This window comes from Haliotis cracherodii, unplaced genomic scaffold (assembly GCF_022045235.1).
Source record: "Haliotis cracherodii isolate W230 unplaced genomic scaffold, xgHalCrac1.p SCAF_5, whole genome shotgun sequence".
NCBI lineage: Eukaryota > Metazoa > Mollusca > Gastropoda > Lepetellida > Haliotidae > Haliotis > Haliotis cracherodii.
Window position 1 is genome coordinate 69,200,795 of NW_027266308.1, and position 20,698 is coordinate 69,221,492.

At 41.4% G+C, this 20,698-nt stretch overlaps 2 protein-coding genes across 3 annotated transcripts in view; one reads left to right on the forward strand and one right to left on the reverse strand.

Moving 5' to 3' along the window:
- Positions 1 to 535: 535 nt before the first annotated feature.
- Positions 536 to 11,336, reverse strand: LOC139442275 (lysophospholipase-like protein 1). Its single transcript, XM_071223067.1, has 5 exons — positions 11,243 to 11,336; positions 9,498 to 9,597; positions 8,706 to 8,872; positions 7,412 to 7,527; positions 536 to 3,155 (listed from the first exon to the last, which is right to left on the reverse strand). The coding sequence occupies exons 1-5, from the start codon at positions 11,334 to 11,336 to the stop codon at positions 2,916 to 2,918; spliced, it is 717 nt and encodes a 238-aa protein (XP_071079168.1). The 3' UTR covers positions 536 to 2,915.
- A 27-nt stretch (positions 11,337 to 11,363) lies between these two features.
- LOC139442360 (tubulin polyglutamylase TTLL5-like) overlaps positions 11,364 to 20,698 on the forward strand; it is a 38,768-nt gene continuing 29,433 nt past the window's right edge. For both annotated transcript variants that reach the window (XM_071223162.1, XM_071223163.1), the window contains exons 1-10: positions 11,364 to 11,402; positions 13,665 to 13,902; positions 14,322 to 14,431; positions 14,692 to 14,774; positions 15,801 to 15,907; positions 16,194 to 16,257; positions 18,582 to 18,648; positions 18,857 to 18,939; positions 19,289 to 19,358; positions 20,399 to 20,483. In XM_071223162.1, coding sequence (XP_071079263.1) covers positions 13,772 to 13,902; positions 14,322 to 14,431; positions 14,692 to 14,774; positions 15,801 to 15,907; positions 16,194 to 16,257; positions 18,582 to 18,648; positions 18,857 to 18,939; positions 19,289 to 19,358; positions 20,399 to 20,483 — 800 coding nt within the window. In that variant the 5' untranslated portion in view covers positions 11,364 to 11,402; positions 13,665 to 13,771. The remainder of the gene's footprint in view (positions 11,403 to 13,664; positions 13,903 to 14,321; positions 14,432 to 14,691; positions 14,775 to 15,800; positions 15,908 to 16,193; positions 16,258 to 18,581; positions 18,649 to 18,856; positions 18,940 to 19,288; positions 19,359 to 20,398; positions 20,484 to 20,698) is intronic.

Genomic DNA, 20,698 nt, shown 5'->3' on the forward strand with positions numbered 1-20,698 from the left:
CTTGGCAAATATTATAGACTTGCATGGGCTGTATTGGACATATTTGTTTCAGGGTCTGTATGACAGACAATTACCAATTGTGAACCCGGAATCAACACGGGTGTTCTAGAAGTTTAACCCTCAACTTACCAGGTCTTGTTGCTTGATTAGTACTGTAACCGTTGACTGACACGTTGCACAGCCGTTCTGGTCCATTTTGTAAATAATAATACCTACAAAGCTAGTTAACACGCAGCTTGAAGCTGCTGTGCGTTAACTACAATTGTCTGGCATGAATGAATGAGTGAGTGAATTTGAGATGTATTTCAGTGTGAGTGATGTTTGAGTGATGCAGTTCATCCAGGTTTAAGTGTCAGTCTGATGTTTGAGTGATGCAGTTCATCCATGTTTACCTCAGTGGTGACATCCACAACAATGTATATGGTGCAGACAAACCAGGAATCAAACTCAAGCTGAGATTCGAACCCACAATCAGGGCTTTCTGGCACAAGCCAACTAGGGATGAAAAAATAAGACAGCAACATACAGAATAACATACAGTTATATATAAAATTTATTTTCAGATTGTAAAATATAGTATAACCATATTAGTATAACAAAAATAACACTTCACCATCTTTCCCATATCCCAGTCCACATCCACCTTTATCAGTCATGCAATATTATACAGGATAACCTGATCATGCACCATCACACCATTGTATATCATTCACCTGGCAAAACATCTTGATAATATATACGAAGAAAAAAACATGTTAATGTTGTCGAGATGGCCACAATGTGTCTAACAGCATAGTTAAGGTAGAGCAGATAATCTCCTCTAAATGTTGTAATATTTGCCTTAACACAACACAGAGAACCACGATGTTCTGATTCACACTTGAATTTTCTGATAATTTTCAATGGCTGTCATTCCTTACAGAACGGATTTCTGTGAGCAAATTTTCGAGACACTAATCCTGTGATCATCATTGCTTCAGCTTCAAAGTCAATAAGGTTTCAGAGGAGGTGTCAAACATGTAAAAGGTTTATAAGTGATGGACAAACAATGTGGGTATACATACCCTGAAAAACCACACTTAGGCTCTAAAAGCATAATGAAATTTGAAAAACTTGTTATCTAATGTTTTCATGTGGTTGCCCTCCCACATCAATTGTTTTGATAATTGTTTGTGAATAGAATGTTTTGATTTTTCAGCAGTGACCAATACTAACATGGGTCCCATATCACATTGTGTTCGTCTTAATGCTACTATCATGGTCCATTTCACGCAGAACTTTCCTACATGGCAAGGGAGACAACTCTAAACGCATAACAGTGACCCATGGATTTCTGTGACTTCATTGACCTTCTGTTGACCATATCACTTATATCTTACAGATATACTTTGGCACACAGAATAGCAAATACTTAAATATGAATCAACGTATTCTGAACATCTCAGAACTATTTATTACCAATTCTTCTTCTTTGTGTTCCAAGTGTAGCCCCGAGATGGAAACCCTTATTGAAACTTTGGAGTAATCAGTGGGTTAAAAAAGTGTAACTTCATGTGAAAAGGAGTAATGTTAACAGTTTGGGTAGTTCCCTATCAATCGATAAAATGACTTGAGTGTGTTTTAACATAACTACCAATCAGTTACCTTGAATCACTGAGTAATGGATATTTTAACACAATGTGAATTAAAAGCATGGCTCTAATTGGTCAGCACAGAATGCTTCATGTCAATGACACATTAACAATTTGCTCTCTGTGATATTTTATGTAAGGAAATATTTCGTTAAAAATAAATGACAAAAACCGTAATTGTGGAGAGACAAACGCAACAGATTAATTTTAGGCTCAAAACCGTAAAAAAAAATGTTTGCAATCTCTGTAAATCCCAGACTCCAAAACACAGACTGACATACTTGTAGTACTGAGTTAGTGAGTACGGTTTTACGCTGATTCTAGCAATATTCCAGCAATATTACGGCGGGGGACACCAGAAATGGGCTTCACACATTGTACCCATGTCGGGAATCGAACCCGGGTCTTTGGAGTGACGAGTGCACGCTTAACCACTAGGCTACCCGACCGCCCCTCTTGTAGTACAGAGACTGCCGAGTGGAACAAGAGTGGAAATACAAAGCACTCACCAGCTGTTTATTGCACTGTTAATAAAGTAAAGTAGAACACCACTTCAATACTCTGAAGATCACATACATAAACATAACAACAAAACAACCACTGACACAAAGGTGACTATTTCTGGTTAAAACTTCAACAGTTGCAACTCTTCGAACATCTGATTCTTCATTGAGCTCAACAATACACCTTGTTTGAAGAAACAGCGGTTCACATACTGGCTGTGACCTAGGATTGCAATACTGATGACAAAAAGACATGTTATAAATCAAATCCTGCATACTGAAAGTCCACTGCAGTCGGACACACACAATGATATGTCTGGCAGCATAGACCATTTGACAGAACTACTTATTTCAATGAATGGTTTCCTCGGTAGTGTATAACTCCTACAATGCATTAACAAAGCTCCTTCACATCTTAGCAAAAAAAATCAAAACATCTGTCTTACATATTGCATGAGTGTTCAGATATAAAGCAAGGTATTACCATTGGCAAAACACTGGGTCCATTCGACTGAGCAAGTGAGAGAATGTTGTTGTTGGGTTTGGCGAGATCCTTAAATTTGAAATTCGCTTACATTCCCTTATAGAGATTATTTCCAAACGTTTGGTAAACTTGACAATGTGTTATATCATGTAGCCGCCATGGACAGTGAACCACAGGCTACATTCCAGATCCATTCCTCTCCTTCCATTACCCGGACTCCAGGGCTGACGAGAGCAGGGTAAGACGCATCTCTACTGTCAGCTTGCTGGATTCTGCTTGTAGCAAGTCCTGCTGTGTCTACAGTTGAGCAGCGCCGCCATCTTCAGGTACCCTGTCTGTAATCCACTTACTCAGCATCTGGATCTCTCTGATGCTCATCTGATGGTCGAGTCCCTCGATGCCGTGGAACTCTCCCTTCACCCCAAGCTCCTTCAGGCGGTCCCATGTACTCTCCCCCCATGTGTAGTCCACCAAGGGGTCCTCCTTACCGTGGCATTGAAACAGGGGAGGTAACTGAGATGCATCCTTCTGCAAGGCCTATGGAAGACAAACAGACCACCTGACATCTTCCATTGTTTACATTATCTCCTTTCAATAATGATCAATACCATGAAATCATTCGCTACCAGTTTCATTTTGTAGCTGTTTCAAAGACAAAAACATATTTTTCAGCTGAAAGATCATTCATTAAACATTCTTCTGATTCGACAATATATAACAATCAACAGAAGTTAAAGAACACATGATTTTTTCATATAACTATAGTTAATCTGCCATGGCCATCGGTGTTAAGTTCTTTTGAGTTGTAGAATGGCTCATGGGAGGCCACAATGTGTGATGTACATCTGGCCCAAACTCTCATTTAGAAGAGACATTTTGATTGGCTGCTGTTTTCAAGGTCATGAGCGATAGAAGTACCGTGCCGCCAGGTAGGTGGTGAGAGAGATGGAGTGTCAGGCTAGAGTAGTGAATGGGTTCAGGGAGTCCCATGGTGTGGTGACAATGCACTGGACAATCAAGACATTATGCTGATACATGGATGCTGGAATTGTTGCCATAGTTACTTTTTAAACTGTGCCAACGGCTGATAAGATAGCTTTTATTTTAGTTTGTGCCTTAACTAAGATCCTAGATATTTTATATATTTGTATACTTATCCTGCATTACTCCTTAATGCATATTACTGCTTGTTCTTGACAGAGAAAAGAGCTGTGTGAAGGTCTTTGCTTGAAGAAGTTGCTCCAAATAGCTGAGAGGCCAGCCCATCACGCAGCTCCCACGTGACCAAAGGAAGTGACGTAATGGATCCTCACATTACTCTGGAGTCCGAAACATCGGAAGGCATGGTGGGAAAGTAGATCTGCGATGGGTGGGTCCCTTTAGACGCAGTAATGCAGGATAAGTATACAAATATAAAAAATATCTAGGATTTTACTAGATTTTTTACTTATCCTGCATTACTCCTTAATGCATCTTTATCGGACGGAACCGGAGGCGGGCATACCTTCAGATGTGGACTTTCATCTTTTACTCTGTTCCCTAGCCAATCCTTGGCTGTGTGGTTGGCTTCGGGTGACCACTCCATGTATGGGAACCTCCAATTCCCTTAGCGGAGCTCTAGTTCATCTTCCGCGCACACAATCGATGAAAGGGGGGGGGGATGAGGAATGATCTATCGGGCTGGCCTGGGAGCTGATTCTTTGCAATGAAGTCACAGTACAGGCCCAGGCTCCGTGTGCTCCCTGTTCAAAGCGGATCCGGGTGATGTCAAGGGTGTGTAGCTCACTGACACGGGCTGCTGTGGCGAGCGCCAGTAGGAAGAACGTCTTTTTTGTCAGATTGCAGAATGACGACGTTTCCAGTGCCTCGAAAGGTGCGTCTCTCAGCGAGGTGTGAAAATGACGTTCAAGTCCCAAGCTGGGGGACGGAACTTCGCCTTTTGGTCTTCAGGTATGAATGAGCGGAGCAGTGCCTGGAGTTCCGGATTTTCGTCATGTGTCAATCTTTCGGAACTGCCAGGACGGAGTTGAGCGCCACAAGGTAGAACATTATGGTACTGCCCTTTAGCTTACGCTTGTGACGCAGATGGAGCATGAACTTGGCCAGGAATTGAGACGATGAGGATTTGCCACTTGTCATCATAGAGGCTCGTGGTGGTGGTTGGGCAATGCGCCATCATGATGGCCCTAGCCGCTCTGGCCAAGTAGCCTTTGGCGTTCAGTGCTCCCTGTAAAAGGACCAGACGTGAAGACATAACCTGTCTGGTCCTGGGTGTGGCTGTCTGCTTGTACCCATGTAGAATGATGTTGGTGACATATGGGTCCCCCAGGATTTCCCAATTCTGCCAGAAGTGACTCAGTCTCCCACCTACTGGGGTGTTTACAACTTGGGCGGCTAGGGGTGGGAGGTCCCAGTCATGCCTGTCTGGCGATTCACTTGAGGTCCCTGCGGTCGGCATTACCTCCCTTGAGGTAGCTGCGTCGGGACTGGTATGTGCCTGAGGACTTTCCTTTCCCCTTGCCTCTACCCTGAGAGGTTGAGGTGGAGCTCCCCCCCCCACAACGAGTCTGGAGGGTGTTGCATCGTGGCTGGTAGGAGCCAGACTGGGACGCCTTAGCAAAGGCTGGCTGCGACACTCTGGCCAGGGCCTTGAGAGCAGTCTCATCACGGGCGAGGGCTGAGGCCCAGGAGTGTGTCTTGGATATCTGTCCATTAAAAAGGTCAGAGCGAGACCAAGATTGACGCAAAAGGTCTCTCTTGAACTCTGGGTCCCAATTCAACAAGGCAAGGTACCCAAGGCGTGGAGTCAGGAGGGATCGAGTTGGGGTCTGCACGGATGGCCGTCTTGCTATTGACCTCTAGGCCGGGCGAGGGAGCGATTGCCTCCAATCTGTCTGCCAGCCAGTCTGCCACTTGGTCAAAACCCAGGTGGGATTTGCCGTCCGTAGGGGTGTTGTCGTAGCAAGGGATGAAGGCGCCCTCCGAAGGGTCGGATCGATAGCCACTGGAGCGCCTGCGAACCAGGGTGCGGCTCCTAGATCTATGACCCTTTCAAGAAGATCTGCTGTCAATATGCCGTGAAGACGTACTTGGAGAAGCCAAGTCCCGAAGTGACGAGAGGTAGAAGGCGTCTGTGAGGTCGGCCAACGCGGTGGAGGCAGAGGTGCATCTGTATCGGCGCTGTGTAGATAGGCGCCAGCTGAAAGGCCGCTTGAGGAGGCGTCTGCAGAGGTGCTATGGGAGGCGTCTTTAAAGGCGCTGGCGTCGACGGCTGTCTGGCCTGTAAGTACTGAATGTACTGGAGGAGAGAGGCGCCTATCATGGGCATCTGTGCCGTAAGCGGGGACGCCTGTGGGAGATCAAGCGCCTGTCCGGAGGATAGTAAAGGCGCTGTCTTGTACGTGAGCGGCACGCCGGGCGTCAAGGTGGTCGCCGCCGTAAAGATAGACTCTGTTGTGGTCGTCAAAGTGCTCTGGGTAGAGACTGTGACCGTGGGGTCCGACAACAAGGTAGCAGTTGAGATCGGGGGATAGTCATCCGAGATGGCCGATCTTGTAGGCGAATTCTCGGAGCGGTCTGACATCATGCGCCGGTGTTTCCTGGCCTGCTGTGTTCTGCGTTTATTACACACACAGAGGTACGATTAAGGCACAGGGGGTGGGAATCCCACGCCTACATATTACGCCAGCACTTTGAGCAGTAGGGCATGATATCTGCAACGAAGCAGTTTAAAATCACAATGCGTCCCCGCCCGATTATGTATACTATAATTTGTTTATCCCACTGTGTGGGTTTATGAAACAAATATTACGACAAACGTAAGACAACATACAACAAAACAAACAATACATGCGAGGATACGCCAATCATGGGGTACCAAGCAAAAAGAATATAGAACGCAAACCAGTTCACTAACTGCTGGCTACGTAAAATATTCAAGATGGCTACTTGGAACAACAAGACATCTGGCATTATGTTTTCTTTTGAGAAAATGCCAGTAAGTGTCTAATAACATTATGCACATGTTTATCAAACATAGAATGTACAAAATACAAACTGTAGGCACAACACAAAGACAAAAAACATTAACTCAGATAGCAAACACGTGAGGTTTTGAATCAGTTTTATGTAACAACAAAAAACATCTCTCATCAAGTGACAAGATTAATGTAAGGATCCGTGACCTCACTTCCTTTGGTCACGTAAGAGCTGCGTGATTGGCTGGCCTCTCAGCTATTTGGAGCAACTTCTTCAAGCAAAGACCTTCACACAGCTCTTTTCTCTGTCAAGAACAAGCAGTAATATGCATTAAGGAGTAATGCAGGATAAGTAAAAAATTCAAATTATTGGAAAGCATGTTTCAAGACTTGTAACATGAAGTTTGATTTTGGTAAGCCTAAGGTTTGTAGAATGCAGAATCTCAACATTTGGCTGATTCTGTCACACACTTTGTCCCTGTCATTCAGTACTGCTGTGTTGTCTGTAATGCTGCTTACACATAATGTTTTCAGTTTGCCTTTTAAAGCAAATGATCAATCTGATATTTTGACCAATTCCAAACACTACCTTAAAATTTAGTAATAAATGTCACACCAAACACTAATTACAAGTGAAAAGGTACATATTTTCACCCATTGTGCCATACTTAACAACACCAACAGTAATTTGTTAGTGTGCCAGGTATTTGGCAATCCTGTCTATAATAAGATGGCTTATGCACCACTGATAAGAGCACATGCAAGGTATTGTGATACGTACTGCATCGCACAGTTGCTGTATCATCCCAGCCCTACCTTATATACAGATGATTCTGTCTGCAGGAAGCTGGAGAGGTTGAAGATGCCAGCTACATCTCTGTGGAACCGGTAGCCGAGGTGAAGAGACAAACAGCCTCCATTAGAAAATCCACCTGGAAACATATCACGACAAGGTGTTTTATTCTAACTTCAAGACAAGGTGTTTTATTCTTACTTCAAGACAAGGTGTTTAATGATTACTTCAAGGCAAAGTGTTTTATGATTACTTCCAGACAAAGTGTTTTTATGATTACTTCAGGACAAGGTAATTCATTCTTACTTCAAGACAAGGTGTTTTATTCTTACTTCAAGACAAGGTGTTTTATGATTACTTCAAGACAAGGTGTTTTGTTTTTACTTCAAGACAAGGTGTTTTATTCTTATTTCAAGACAAGGTTTTTAATGATTAGTTCAAGACAAGGTAGTTCATTCTTACTTCAAGACAAGGTGTTTTATTCTTACTTCCAGACAAGGTGTTTTATTCTTATTTCAAGACAAGGTGTTTAATAATTACTTCAGGACAAGGTAATTCATTCTTACTTCAAGACAAGGTGTTTTATTCTTATTTCAAGACAAGGTGTTTAATAATTACTTCAAGACAAGGTGTTTTGTTCTTACTTCAAGACAAGGTATTTAATGATTACTTCAGGACAAGGTAATTCATTCTTACTTCAAGACAAGGTGTTTTATTCTTATTTCAAGACAAGGTTTTTAATGATTAGTTCAAGACAAGGTAGTTCATTCTTACTTCAAGACAAGGTGTTTTATTCTTTCTTCAAGACAAGGTGTTTAATGATTACTTCAAGACAAGGTAATTCATTCTTACTTCAAGACAGGGTGTTTAATGATTACTTCAAGACAAGGTGTTTTATTATTACTTCAAGACAAGGTGTTTTATTCTTACTTCAAGACAAGGTGTTTAATGATTACTTCAGGACAAGGTAATTCATTCTTACTTCAAGACAAAGTGTTTTATTCTTACTTCAAGACAAGGTGTTTTATTATTTCTGGAGACAGTGTGTTATATCATTTCTTCAATACAATGTGTTTTAATGTTATTTCAAGACAAATTCACCATATGCAAGGAATTAATGCAACTTTTGTGAAAAGTACAACATTGCACAATTACCAACAAATAGAAGTATGACATAGCTGTGTGTGTCATATTGTGTTTATGAATTGTCTCGGTCACCGGAAACAAAGGCAGGTAATTTGACGCTAAAAGTAAACAGCATCGCTAACAAACAGATGCTGTAGAAATAGCATGTGGTCGATTGTAAACATGTGTTACCCAGTAGAATTCTGTGTTTGGGAATTCCGGCCTGAACCTCTGCATCTATAAGGTGTGATATCTCGTGACAGACTTCATGCACCGAGTCGTGTTCGGCCACGTGTGGTGACACTGCCAGCCGGTCAAACCACATGTGCATAGGTGATCCTCCCGCATAGCTGCATGGTCTTAAAAAACAAGATTTCACAGGAGTTCTACAAACTCAGACAACTCCAGTGATATATGCATGGGGAGTTTTTAGGGTAATCACTGCATGTTCACTCAATCCATAAAACATTACTTCCAAGTACACTCTATTAACAGAGCCCACAGTTTTTAATCTGCTACTCTGAGTCTGTGACAAACTGCAAGTACTGGTTGACTAGTAATTTCTCCCCAAAATGTAGTTACCTTTGTTTCATATATCACTAATCCAAAATTATTTAACTTTCTGGAGTGAGTGAGTGAATATTGCTTTTAGCAATATTCCAGCATATCACACGAGGGACACCAGAAATGGGCTTCACACATTGTTCCCATCTGAGTCTTTGGAGTGATGAGCGAACACTTTAACCACTAGACTACAGCACTGTCCCATTTAACTTCTGGAGTCTACCACTGACTGATCACTAGAAACCTGTTGACAATCAATATGATGAGACACATATCCCCAGCTCACTCCAATTCCAACAGGGATATTTTATTTCCACGTTTGTTCCGACTTAGTATCAACAAATGGAAGATATGATAGTAAAAAGAAGATATTAAATATGGTTCTGCAGATCTGTAGAAAACCCTGGTCACCATGGTTACCTCATTGGCGCTGTTGGAAACACAGTTCTGATGTGGGGGAAGTTGAACTGTCCTCCACACAGAGACCCCAACCATTCTTCAATACCTCGCCCTGTGTCACCTGAAGAGGCGAGGAATCAGAGTCAGGATAAAAACAGAAAACTATTTTGCAATAACATCACCAGAACAAATCTATTATGATGAAAGTTTACACTATCTAGTATCTTTATGGCACATGAAAATGAAAACTCACTCTTACAACCAGTATAAATTACAGGATCAGTACATGTTTCCGCTACAATGCTTTAATGTAAATACAAACATTAATACTGGAATATAGTATGCACTAAATGTGAACGTTTAAACAAGTATTATGGCTAAAAATGGATAGAATTATCATAAAACTGCATGCATTTTATCAGAAATCTATGGGCCACTGTAACTAGCAGTCTGCTTTCCCCTAACGATAGGCTAAAATCAGTGACCTCCGTTGTGAGCTTTTCTTCTCTATAATTTGTATTAATAAAATCACAAATGTGGTTTCTTTAAAGGTAATCTCTTGGAGCATCACAAAAAATCCATAAAGGCTGTTACTGACAGTATACGGTCTCATATTAGGTCAGTAACAACCATCTTGGATTTTTACTGACGGTATATGGGCTCATATGGGGTTCCTAGTTTTGCTCTCTAATTGGTCAGTCTCACTTTGAGGCATAATATCATACAATATGAATGTAATGATATATCAAACTATCAATGTATTGAAATTTTTTGCCCTACAATTGTACTTTAACAACTGGAATTTAAAAACGCTGATGGTATTTTTGATACTATGCATAACAACCGATAGTCTCAAAAGTCAGGACATGTGTCAAACAACTAAAAACTACAGTAAGATTGCATTCATGTGCTGTGTTGATTAGCAAGGGTTATGATATCAGATTAGACTTATTTCCCTTTGGTTTGAGTAGTAACAGGGAGGAAAATGGCCAACTTTGACATTGTGTGAAATATTATATTTATTTCTACAACATTGATTAAAATAATTATCAAGCCTTAAAGTAGGTTTACTAATACCACAATATTATGGAATAGTTGACAACTATTACTATGCTATTGCAATAATGTGGGGTACTATTGCAATGCTATCACATTAGTGAAAATAGCCCCATGTAAAAGTCACTCCTATTATATACGACACATTTTGTCGGCTGGAAAGGACCTATGAAACAAATACTTCAAGTGGAAACAGAACTTAATATAATCTTCAACATCTTCAAGAAAAAAATGATAATAACAGATTGGAGACAATCAAGTCTAGGTCAGGCGATATTCCAGCCATATTATCAGGATTATAACAGACTAGAACACGGATACAGCTTATACAAGGAGGTGCTAAACGGCATTGTATCATTAGACAAGGTGTTGTTGAATGCTACTAAGTAGACTAGATATACATACAGAAGCCTTTGAGGAGAACGTTGTCTAATGGGTCATATGAACGTTTTTTGACGAATGAAATTAGGGTATTTTCAAAAATATATGTTCTACTTTTTTCTTGTTTATCAGGGCCAAGAGATCCATAAACCAATTAGTTATCAGTACATTACAGAAGACCGCCGAGCTTCAACATGGTGATATTGATAACGATTTGCGTTCCCCTCTGATAAACACTCAGGCTACAGAGACTGTATTCTTAAGTTAACGAAAAAAGGACAATTAAAACACTTTTAATCACTAAAACTATATTCAAACATAGGGCTCACCAGAACCGTGAAAAAAGATTATGGATGCAGTGCATTTTAAGCCAGTTTGTGAGACGACTCTCGGTCTAAACTTCTGAATCACGGGCGCCGCCATGTTTTCCCATCATACCCGGAAGTTGGCAGTGCGCGTGTTCTGTCAAGCTCTATGATTTCACCAGTCGTAAGTATGTAATGCTGTTTTGACAGGTTTCATGTTAATAGCCCGAATTTGCCGTACATTCCGAGTTAAAAGAGTTATGTGCGATAATTTTTCATGAAGGTATGTTCAGAATCTGTTGTGTTTTTGTGACTGATCTAAGTGTTTACATTTGTAGACAGCGAAACAAATTTGTGGTCTTCCCGCTTTATAACGCCGTGGGTCACCGGTAGAAATACCGAGAATCTGAAGACATACATGCGACTACTTATGCATGTGCATCTTTGAAGTCATTTAAAAATTATCCTTTTACTTTTCATGGTTGTTATGTCATAGTTTGTTCTGTTTTTATATACGAAATTAAGCTTCCGGTACAGCAACCGCCATATTGAATTGTGTGTCTATGGTTACTGTAAACTATCAAGCTAAAACTAGGTCAACTCCTACATTCACACATTTCGAGACACCCTTCTTTGTAACATTCATCATTAAAAACTTGATGTGATATAGACTTCACTTATATCTAGTGTAAAGATATAAACAATGAAATAAATGAAATATTCACAAAAAAATAACAATTAGGCTATGAGACCTACCTGTTCTCAAATCTTGTTTATTTATTTCCCAGCTGGACTGACTTGCAAAGAGCAACCCTTTTGTGGCAATATTAACTGCATACCTAAACATATACTTACAACCGATGTAAATGTTTGAAAGAGCATGTAGATGATGTTAGAATGCATTACAACCACTTGTCAATAAGTATGAACGTGAAAATTTCTTTTGTTTATGTTGTACTTTTGTTGATATGTCAATCACACATCAGCTAATGAAAACCTTGTCATCACTCCTGCGTCAGTACCTTTAAGCCACACCGCAAGATATGTTTGTTTTGGCAACTGATTACGGAGCGTGTGATGTCAGCACTTTTACTTGGATATTTAAATAATTTTTACTGATGTTGTGAATTGTTTTACCTTTGGAAATTGACTTGATACATTAGGACAATTGATATTCTAAAACAAAATGCAAAAATGTTTTTTTTACTTGCCCTTTTATGCTTTGATCCACCTTCAAACATGTCAAAGTTGTTCAATGTCTGTCACGTTGTGAACTCGATAGCCAAATGTTCGGACCCTTTCTTTTCATGGAGATTGATAATACCTTTTTTTCAATTTATGAAACCCATGAATCATACTGTGCATTTAGCATGTTTGTATTTCATGTTTGTCAGTTTTACATGTTCCTGTCTCCGACTAGCAGACTCATGTTAATTTTGAACTCTTCATGAAAACATCATCTCAAGGAATTTTAGCAAAATATGTTCATGCACGGCAAACATTTGTACGATTAATTATGACCTTAACCTGGAGGTGCTCAAATACAAGTAATTTCAAAGACTGTGATGAATGTGTTGATGTTAAGAATGTTTACCCATTGAACTGGTTGTATGAACACTGAGGTTTACAATTTGATATGAAAATAGCATTTTCTCCTCAATCAGGCATCAATCATCAATTATGTATTTATGTTTGGAACACCCCTACCTTATCAAATGATTATGCATCTTCCCTAGGCAAGCATGTCCACTAGCCTGTATCAAAGCTTAGTTTCTACCCTTGCCACATCAAGGCCACTTTTCTTGACTCGACTCTGGCGCCTCCTCACGTAGATCACGAGATGTGCCCCTTGTAATGAAAATGTGATTTATCCAATCAGATCGCTGTTCTTATCTGGTATAGCTTCACAAAGATGACGACTACCATAGCAATGGACCTAGTCAATCAGATAATGAAAACATTCATGATTTCATCCCTAACACAAAAACAAAGGCTATCGTTTGGAGGTTTAAAAAATTAAAAAGACACATTGGTGTCAACAAAGACAGATAGCGGTAATCACTTTCATGCGAAGGTGTACAGTCGTGGATGTTGATTTTGTGAAATGTTCTCTGACTGGACTATCAATTTCAATATGGGTGATAGTCCATTCATATTTAGCACAGGAAAGTGGGCTTGATGTGGCGAGGGTGGAAACAACATTTGATAAAAAGTCTAATGGGCACTCTGGCCTCGGGATGCTGATGCTGATGTGGCCAATGAATGTTTTTGTTTTAATTTCTAACACTGCAATGGAGCACTTTGGTAATCCATGCATGAACCTATCGTTGCTCTAAAAGGTTTTGGCAGGTACCAGTTAGTGGCACCATCATTCCATCATGGCTAATTGTTGAACAGAATTTCAGTGAACCAAATACTATATATTATTCTAGTTATCTTTCTCCAGGATTCCTTGTCCTCCGGGTGGAAACAGTTGGGTTAGATGGGGTTGTGCCCATCACCAGTGCGTATGTGCACTAGCAACTAGGCTGGGTCAACACACAAGGGTGGTGCATGATGGCTGCCAAGGCCACAGACTCGGACACAGGGTCACTGACCCCTTCCGAACAAAGTGATGGCGAGGAAAGAAGTGAACATGACTCAGACTATGAAACAGATGAAGAGGAGGAGGATAAGAACAAAGGGTATTTCTCCAAATCTCCATCCTGTCATGCTTCAGCTTCTAGGGTCTGTTTAACATGGAAGTGTTCTCAATCTTTGGCTGTAGAAGTAATTTACATCACCATCATATGTCGAGATAAATACTTCATGCACCTAAGGATTTAGAGTTTTGGTAATATCGCCATAGCAAAATCATACACAATAGTTTACTTATGTGTCTCTCCAAAATATGAATGGATTCCCTGTTTGAATTGTATTGAGCACAAGGAAGTGTCCTGTTGGGTAAACCGTAATGCTTGGCACACTCTATCAGTGCATGATGGAGTTTATTCCCGGATTTGCCCTGAATAATATTGTCTTTCAGTTGTTCATCATTGTTAAGCGTGATAAGAGTAATTCACTGATTCCTGATGTTTGCCAATGCTGGTTGTTGTGGCTCCAGGTCCGGCTCCTCTAATGTGGTGTGGACAGGGTTTGGCAGAAAGACTCCGGTGATTGTGTTCAAAGTTGAAGGTGTCCTGCAGAAAAAGCCAGATCTCAAGACTATAGGAGGTACTGTTGCTAGCTCCAGCTTGTTATGTAAAACTCACGTAGCAGAAACAGTGATCCCGATAGCTTGTTGATGTGTCTATGTCATCATTTGTTGAAATCATGTTCACCATGTTCACAGTTTAATATAAATATCAACTCATAAGTAAAGTTATTAGATATAATAATGTCAAGCTATTTGTAATAAAGTAATATGTTTGTCATGTGTTTATTACACACTTGTATCCTATGTAATTAATCCCGATGTATGCGATTGTTTACAGAGCGATATCACTTGGCATTTAAATTTGGGACAACCGAGTGCAAGATTGTCCGAAACATTCTCACCTCCCATGGTTTTCATGAGGTAAGAATTAGTTGTGATATTGTTATAGCATGGTATACATATATAGATCACTGATTCAAACCTGTTTATTTTTCTGTATCTATAGTTTTAATATTTAGCAAGAAGCTTTGCATTTGTCATATTCAGTATAGGAAGTATAAATCCGAGATTTTCACAAGCATGGACTCAAACATCATAGTTTATCTGTACAGCTGTAGACATCAGCAGCATCAGGAACTATCATGACTTGTCTCTCAGGATGTTCGCGACCTTCTGACCTACACTGGCATTGATTTTACATCAACTAATGCTTTGATGCCGTCTGTCATCCACACAGCTCAATCTCCTTAAAATCAGATTGTAGTTCTCACTACCGCTACACAAAGATCTGAGGACATCCCAACGCCAGAAAGACCTTTCGCAAATCAGAACCAACCAATGAAATGACTGAAAGGAAGTCCAGTCAACATCCACAAATCAGAAAGTAGCTTTCTTGAACTTTACAGCACTAATTTCAAACTGACGACTGCGCTGAGAAATATTTTGACGAAGTTTGCGATTCAATTTTTGAAAACTGTACAAGAGAAAATTCTGGAATGTCTAATAGATGTCTGAGATTGTATTGCAGTACTCTCTCCAAGGTATGGAAGGTCTCTCACGTTTCCAATGTTTATCCCCTTGATAGGTAGATGATGGTTTTGACGAAACCTGCTGTACTGCTGTTGTTCGGAATGCCCCATGTTGGTCCTTTGAGACAGGTATAAAGGGCATGATTAAAAACACATTTGGACTGTCACTTTCGCAATCTCGAAAGCGACTCTCTGATTGGTCGGATGAAAGGTTGTTCTAACGCGGGATGTTCTCATATCTATGTGTAGTGGTAACAAGCACTAACATATGATTCTAATGAGACTGCAATATGGCCATTTCCATAGCTTGTACGTAGTATCAGGGAATAAGAACCAGTATTTTTCAAAGCCAATCACTTGTAATTGTGACCTGCCCTAGTTATAGAAGAATGTACAGTGTGTGAGTGAATCCCAACAGGTCCACCCCAACAGTTCTGACTTCAACCTGCTGTGGACCAACGCCCATCTTAAACCATTCACGCTCCGCAGCATGACCGAGTTCCAGAAGATCAACCATTTTCCCAGGTCAGTCAGATAATTGTGTTTTTTAAAAAGTAAATTGAAGATGTACGAATAAAGATTGCTGTGTCATCATTCAGGGAAATATTTTTAATCAATACTCTTTTGGGGTGAGCGTTCAATGGTTGCTAGTTGAATGTATCACTGGAATTTCATTTCAAAAGTATAACAGTTTCATAATCAATCAAGCTTTGTTAGTCTAATTATTTCTTTTGTTGTGTATATGGTGGAAAAAATACTAAGTCAGAGACAATGAATCTATTATTGTAATGATTTGCTATAACATTTCCAGATCTTATGAGTTAACACGGAAAGACCGACTGTTTAAGAATGTTCAAAGAATGCAGCAGATAAAGGTGAGTGCCCAGCGCTACAGCAGTATATACCCCTATATTCCTGTTTTTCACCCCTTTAAATCTGTCTCCCACCCCTATATACCTGTCTCCCACCCCTATATACCTGTCTCACACCTCTATATACCCCACTCACACCCCTATATACCTGTCTCACACCCCTATATACCTGTCTCACACCCCTATATACCTGTCTCACACCCCTATATACCTGTCTCACATCCCTATATACCTGTCTCACACCCCTAAATACCCGTGTCTCACCTCTATATACCCGTCTCACACCCCTATAGACCTGTCTCACACCCCTATATACCTGTCTCCCACCCCTATATACCTGTCTCACACCCCTATATACCTGTCTTCCACCCCTATATACCTGTCTCACACCCCTATATACCTGTCTCACATCCCTATAGACCTGTCTCACACCCCTATATACCTGTCTCACACCCCTATAGACCTGTCTCACACCCCTATAGACCTGTCTCACACCCCTATATACCTGTCTCACACCCCTATATACCCGACTCACACCCCTATATACCCGTCTCACACCCCTATATACCCGTCTCACACCCCTATATACCTGTCTTCCACCCCTATATACCTGTTTCACACCCCTATATACCTGTCTCACACCCCTATATACCTATCTCCCACCCCTATATACCCGTCTCACACCCCTATATACCCGTCTCACACCCCTATATACCCGTCTCCCACCCCTATATACCTGTCTTCCACCCCTATATACCTGTCTCCCACCCCTATATACCTGTCTCACACCCCTATATACCCGACTCACACCCCTATATACCTGTCTCCCACCCCTATATACCTGTCTCACACCCCTATATACCTGTCTCACACCCTATATACATGTTTCCCACCTCTATATACCTGTCTCACACCCTATATACATGTCTCCCACCCCTATATACCTATCTCACACCCCTTTATACCTGTCTCACACTCCTGTATATGTCTCACACCTCTATATACCTGTCTCATCTCACCTCATTCACATCAGGGGCAGTCAGGTAGCCTAGTGGTTAAAGCGTTAGCTCATCACGCTGAGAACCCGGGTTCGATTCCCGACATGGGTACAATGTGTGAAGCCCATTTCTGGTGTCCCCCGCCGTGATATTGCTGGAATATTGCTAAAAGCGGCGTAAAAAACCTCACTCACTCATTCACCTAACCTATATACCTGTCTCATCACACCTCATTCACCTCACCCACCTAACGGGGAACGGGTGGCCCAGTCGTCTAAGGCGCCGCGATTCGCTGTGCAGAGTTGCGTCCCTTGGACACACCAGAAACCTATGATTGTGGGTTCGAATCCCGGTTCGCCCCGATTATGTTTCTAGTTTTGTCAGCACCATACCCGTGCTCGTGGGTTTCACCCATGTGGTAAACGTCTGAGACCTGCATCACTTTAGGCTTTCCTCCAACATTAAGCTGACACGCCGTGATATGACTGGAATACTGTAAAAAGCGGCGTTAAACCCAACTCACTCATTCACCTCACCCACCTAAGCTATATACCTGTCTCATCTCAACTCATTCAACTCACCTACCTAACCTATATACCTGTTTCATCTCACCTCATTCACCTCACCCACCTAACCTACATACCTGTCTCCACTCAATTCACCCACCTTACCTACATACCTTTCTCCACTCAATTCACCCACCTCACCCACCTCATCTACATACCTTTCTCCACCCAACTCATCTGCATACCTGTGTCCACTCAATCCACCCAACTCACCTTCCTCACCTACATACCTGTCTCCACTCAGTTCACCTACCTCACCCACCTCACCTACATACCTCTCTCCACTCAATTCACCCACCTCACCTACATACCTGTCTCCACCCTCCTCACCTACATACCTGTCTCCACTCAATTCACCCACCTCACCTACATACCTCTCTCCACTCAATTCACCCACCTCACCTACATACCTGTCTCCACTCAATTCACCCACCTCACCTACATACCTGTCTCCACTCAATTCACCCTCCTCACCTACATACCTGTCTCCACGCAATTCACCTACCTCACCTACATACCGGTCTCCACTCAATTCACCCACCTCACCTACATACCTGTCTCCACTCAATTCACCCACCTCACCTACATACCTGTCTCCACTCAATTCACCTACCTCACCTACATACCTGTCTCCACTCAATTCACCCACCTCACCTACATACCTGTCTCCACTCAATTCACCTACCTCACCAACTTCACTTGCATAACTGTCTCCACACACTGTCCCCCAGCAGAGCCTGATGGCTGGATTCCTTTGTTTCAGGGACAGAGACATTTTGACTTCATCCCCAACAGCTTTGTTCTTCCAGGAGAATACCAGGATTTCTGTGGTAAGAACATGCCCAACACCTATTTTGAAGACCTGTTCTAACATCATTGACGTTTGCTCAAGCTATTTTATTGAAACAGTAATTACAGGGGAAGTATGTTTGTTTGGAGCCAGTTTTGAATTATTAGCGACACCGTTCTTTGGCACTGGCATCATTTATGTCATTTGGAATATTAAAGATTTATTTGGCCGACGTCTTCTTGTTTCAGCTGCATTTCTTAGAGAAAAGGGTCACTGGATTGTAAAACCTGTTGCTTCCTCGCGAGGAAGGGGAGTCTTCCTCATCAACCATGTGAGTAACTAGCATTCCTAAGGACACTGGGGGATGTTGGGGTGAAACATTGCTTCATCGTCATAGACCATCATGTCTAGATCAGACTCTCAGACTGGATGCAGGTTGCGAAGTCCATTCTTGTTCTACCCCCTGTCCTATTGTGAAGTTTGGAGACATTAGGTCCACTCACTCATTCACCCAACCTCTGATATTCTTTGATGACAATTCAGTCGTGATTGAGTGTTCCCTTAGTTTAGTTTATTTTGAGTTAAAGTTTTAAAGATTCTGTTATTATGAGAAGACATATTGTCAGCTGATCTACTTCATGCATGGCAGCGATGTGAGTAGAATCATTTCTTGGTTCCAGCCGGATCAGATTCCTCTGGATGAAAACATCATCGTGTGCAAGTACCTGGGTAACCCCTTGCTTGTGGATGGTATGTACAACAGTTGAACCTGGCTATTAGTAACGTATGTAGATTGGTTTGTTGTCTACACTTGTGGGAGAGGAATTTTCTTACACCACTCTGTGGACAAGATTGAAGTCACATGATTAGTGTGAGATGCTTTATTGTCGTATGTTACTTTATACGTAACAATATATATCCTTTGCTATAAATTAATTGATTATAACTAGGTCCAGGTAATTATAACACACAGTGCTGCTATGAATAGGGTGGCAGGATACAACAGTACACAAGATCAGTACAACACAGCAACAGAAGGCAACAACAACGACAGTACACAACAACATCAGTACAGTACACCACAACAACAGTACACAACAACAACAGAGCAGTACACAACAACAGCAGTACATCACAATAACAGTACACCACAACATTAGTACACAACAACAGTACACAACATTAGTACACAACAACATCAGTACACCACAACAACAGTACACAACATCAGTATGGCTTGTGCCTTTCATGAGATGATGGCATTTATGTCATGGCCCTTAGCTAGGGTACTACAAGACTTTGGTGATTACTGTGGAAGGGATTGGGAATAATGTACAGGGAAAGGATGGAGAGCCAATATTATGATATGATATGACTGAGAAACCTGAATTATCCTAGATATGTAATATATTAATTACACTTGTTACCATGTGTTTAAACAAGTATGGGTGAATGGTGAACACAAGGTGAGTTACAGTGTGAACATGGGCGACTTACAGGGTGAACACGGTGTCATGGGGTGACTTACAGTGTGAACATGGGTGAGTTACAGGGTTAGTTAAACTGTGAACATGGGCGACTTACAGGGTGAACACGGTGTCATGGGGTGAGTTACAGGGTGAACATGGATGAGTTAGTGGGTGAACACAGGATGAGTTAGTGGGTGAACACAGGATGAGTTAGTGGGTGTTCTTGTTGTCAGTGCAGCACTCTCCCTCGTACCAATATGTCAGTACTATCACCACGTCAACGATACTGTCTGTTGATATTACATGTTTCCTCGTCTCCAGGGTTCAAGTTTGATGTCCGGTTGTACATTGCGGTCACTTCCTATGATCCACTGACCATCTACCTTTTCGAGGAAGGACTAACAAGGTCAGTGACCCTTTCGCTACATCCATTCTAATGTTTATAGGTCAACCAGTCCAGTGATACACCCCATCATTACGTCTAGTCAATAGAACATTTGGGAGTAGTATTTTTTTTTGATAAATAGAATTGGAGTCATCAGTAGTCCGTACACTGGACTAAGATACTCCTGGCTGTGTCTAACACACAAGATCTGTAGGCTTAAATATTGCCAAACTTTC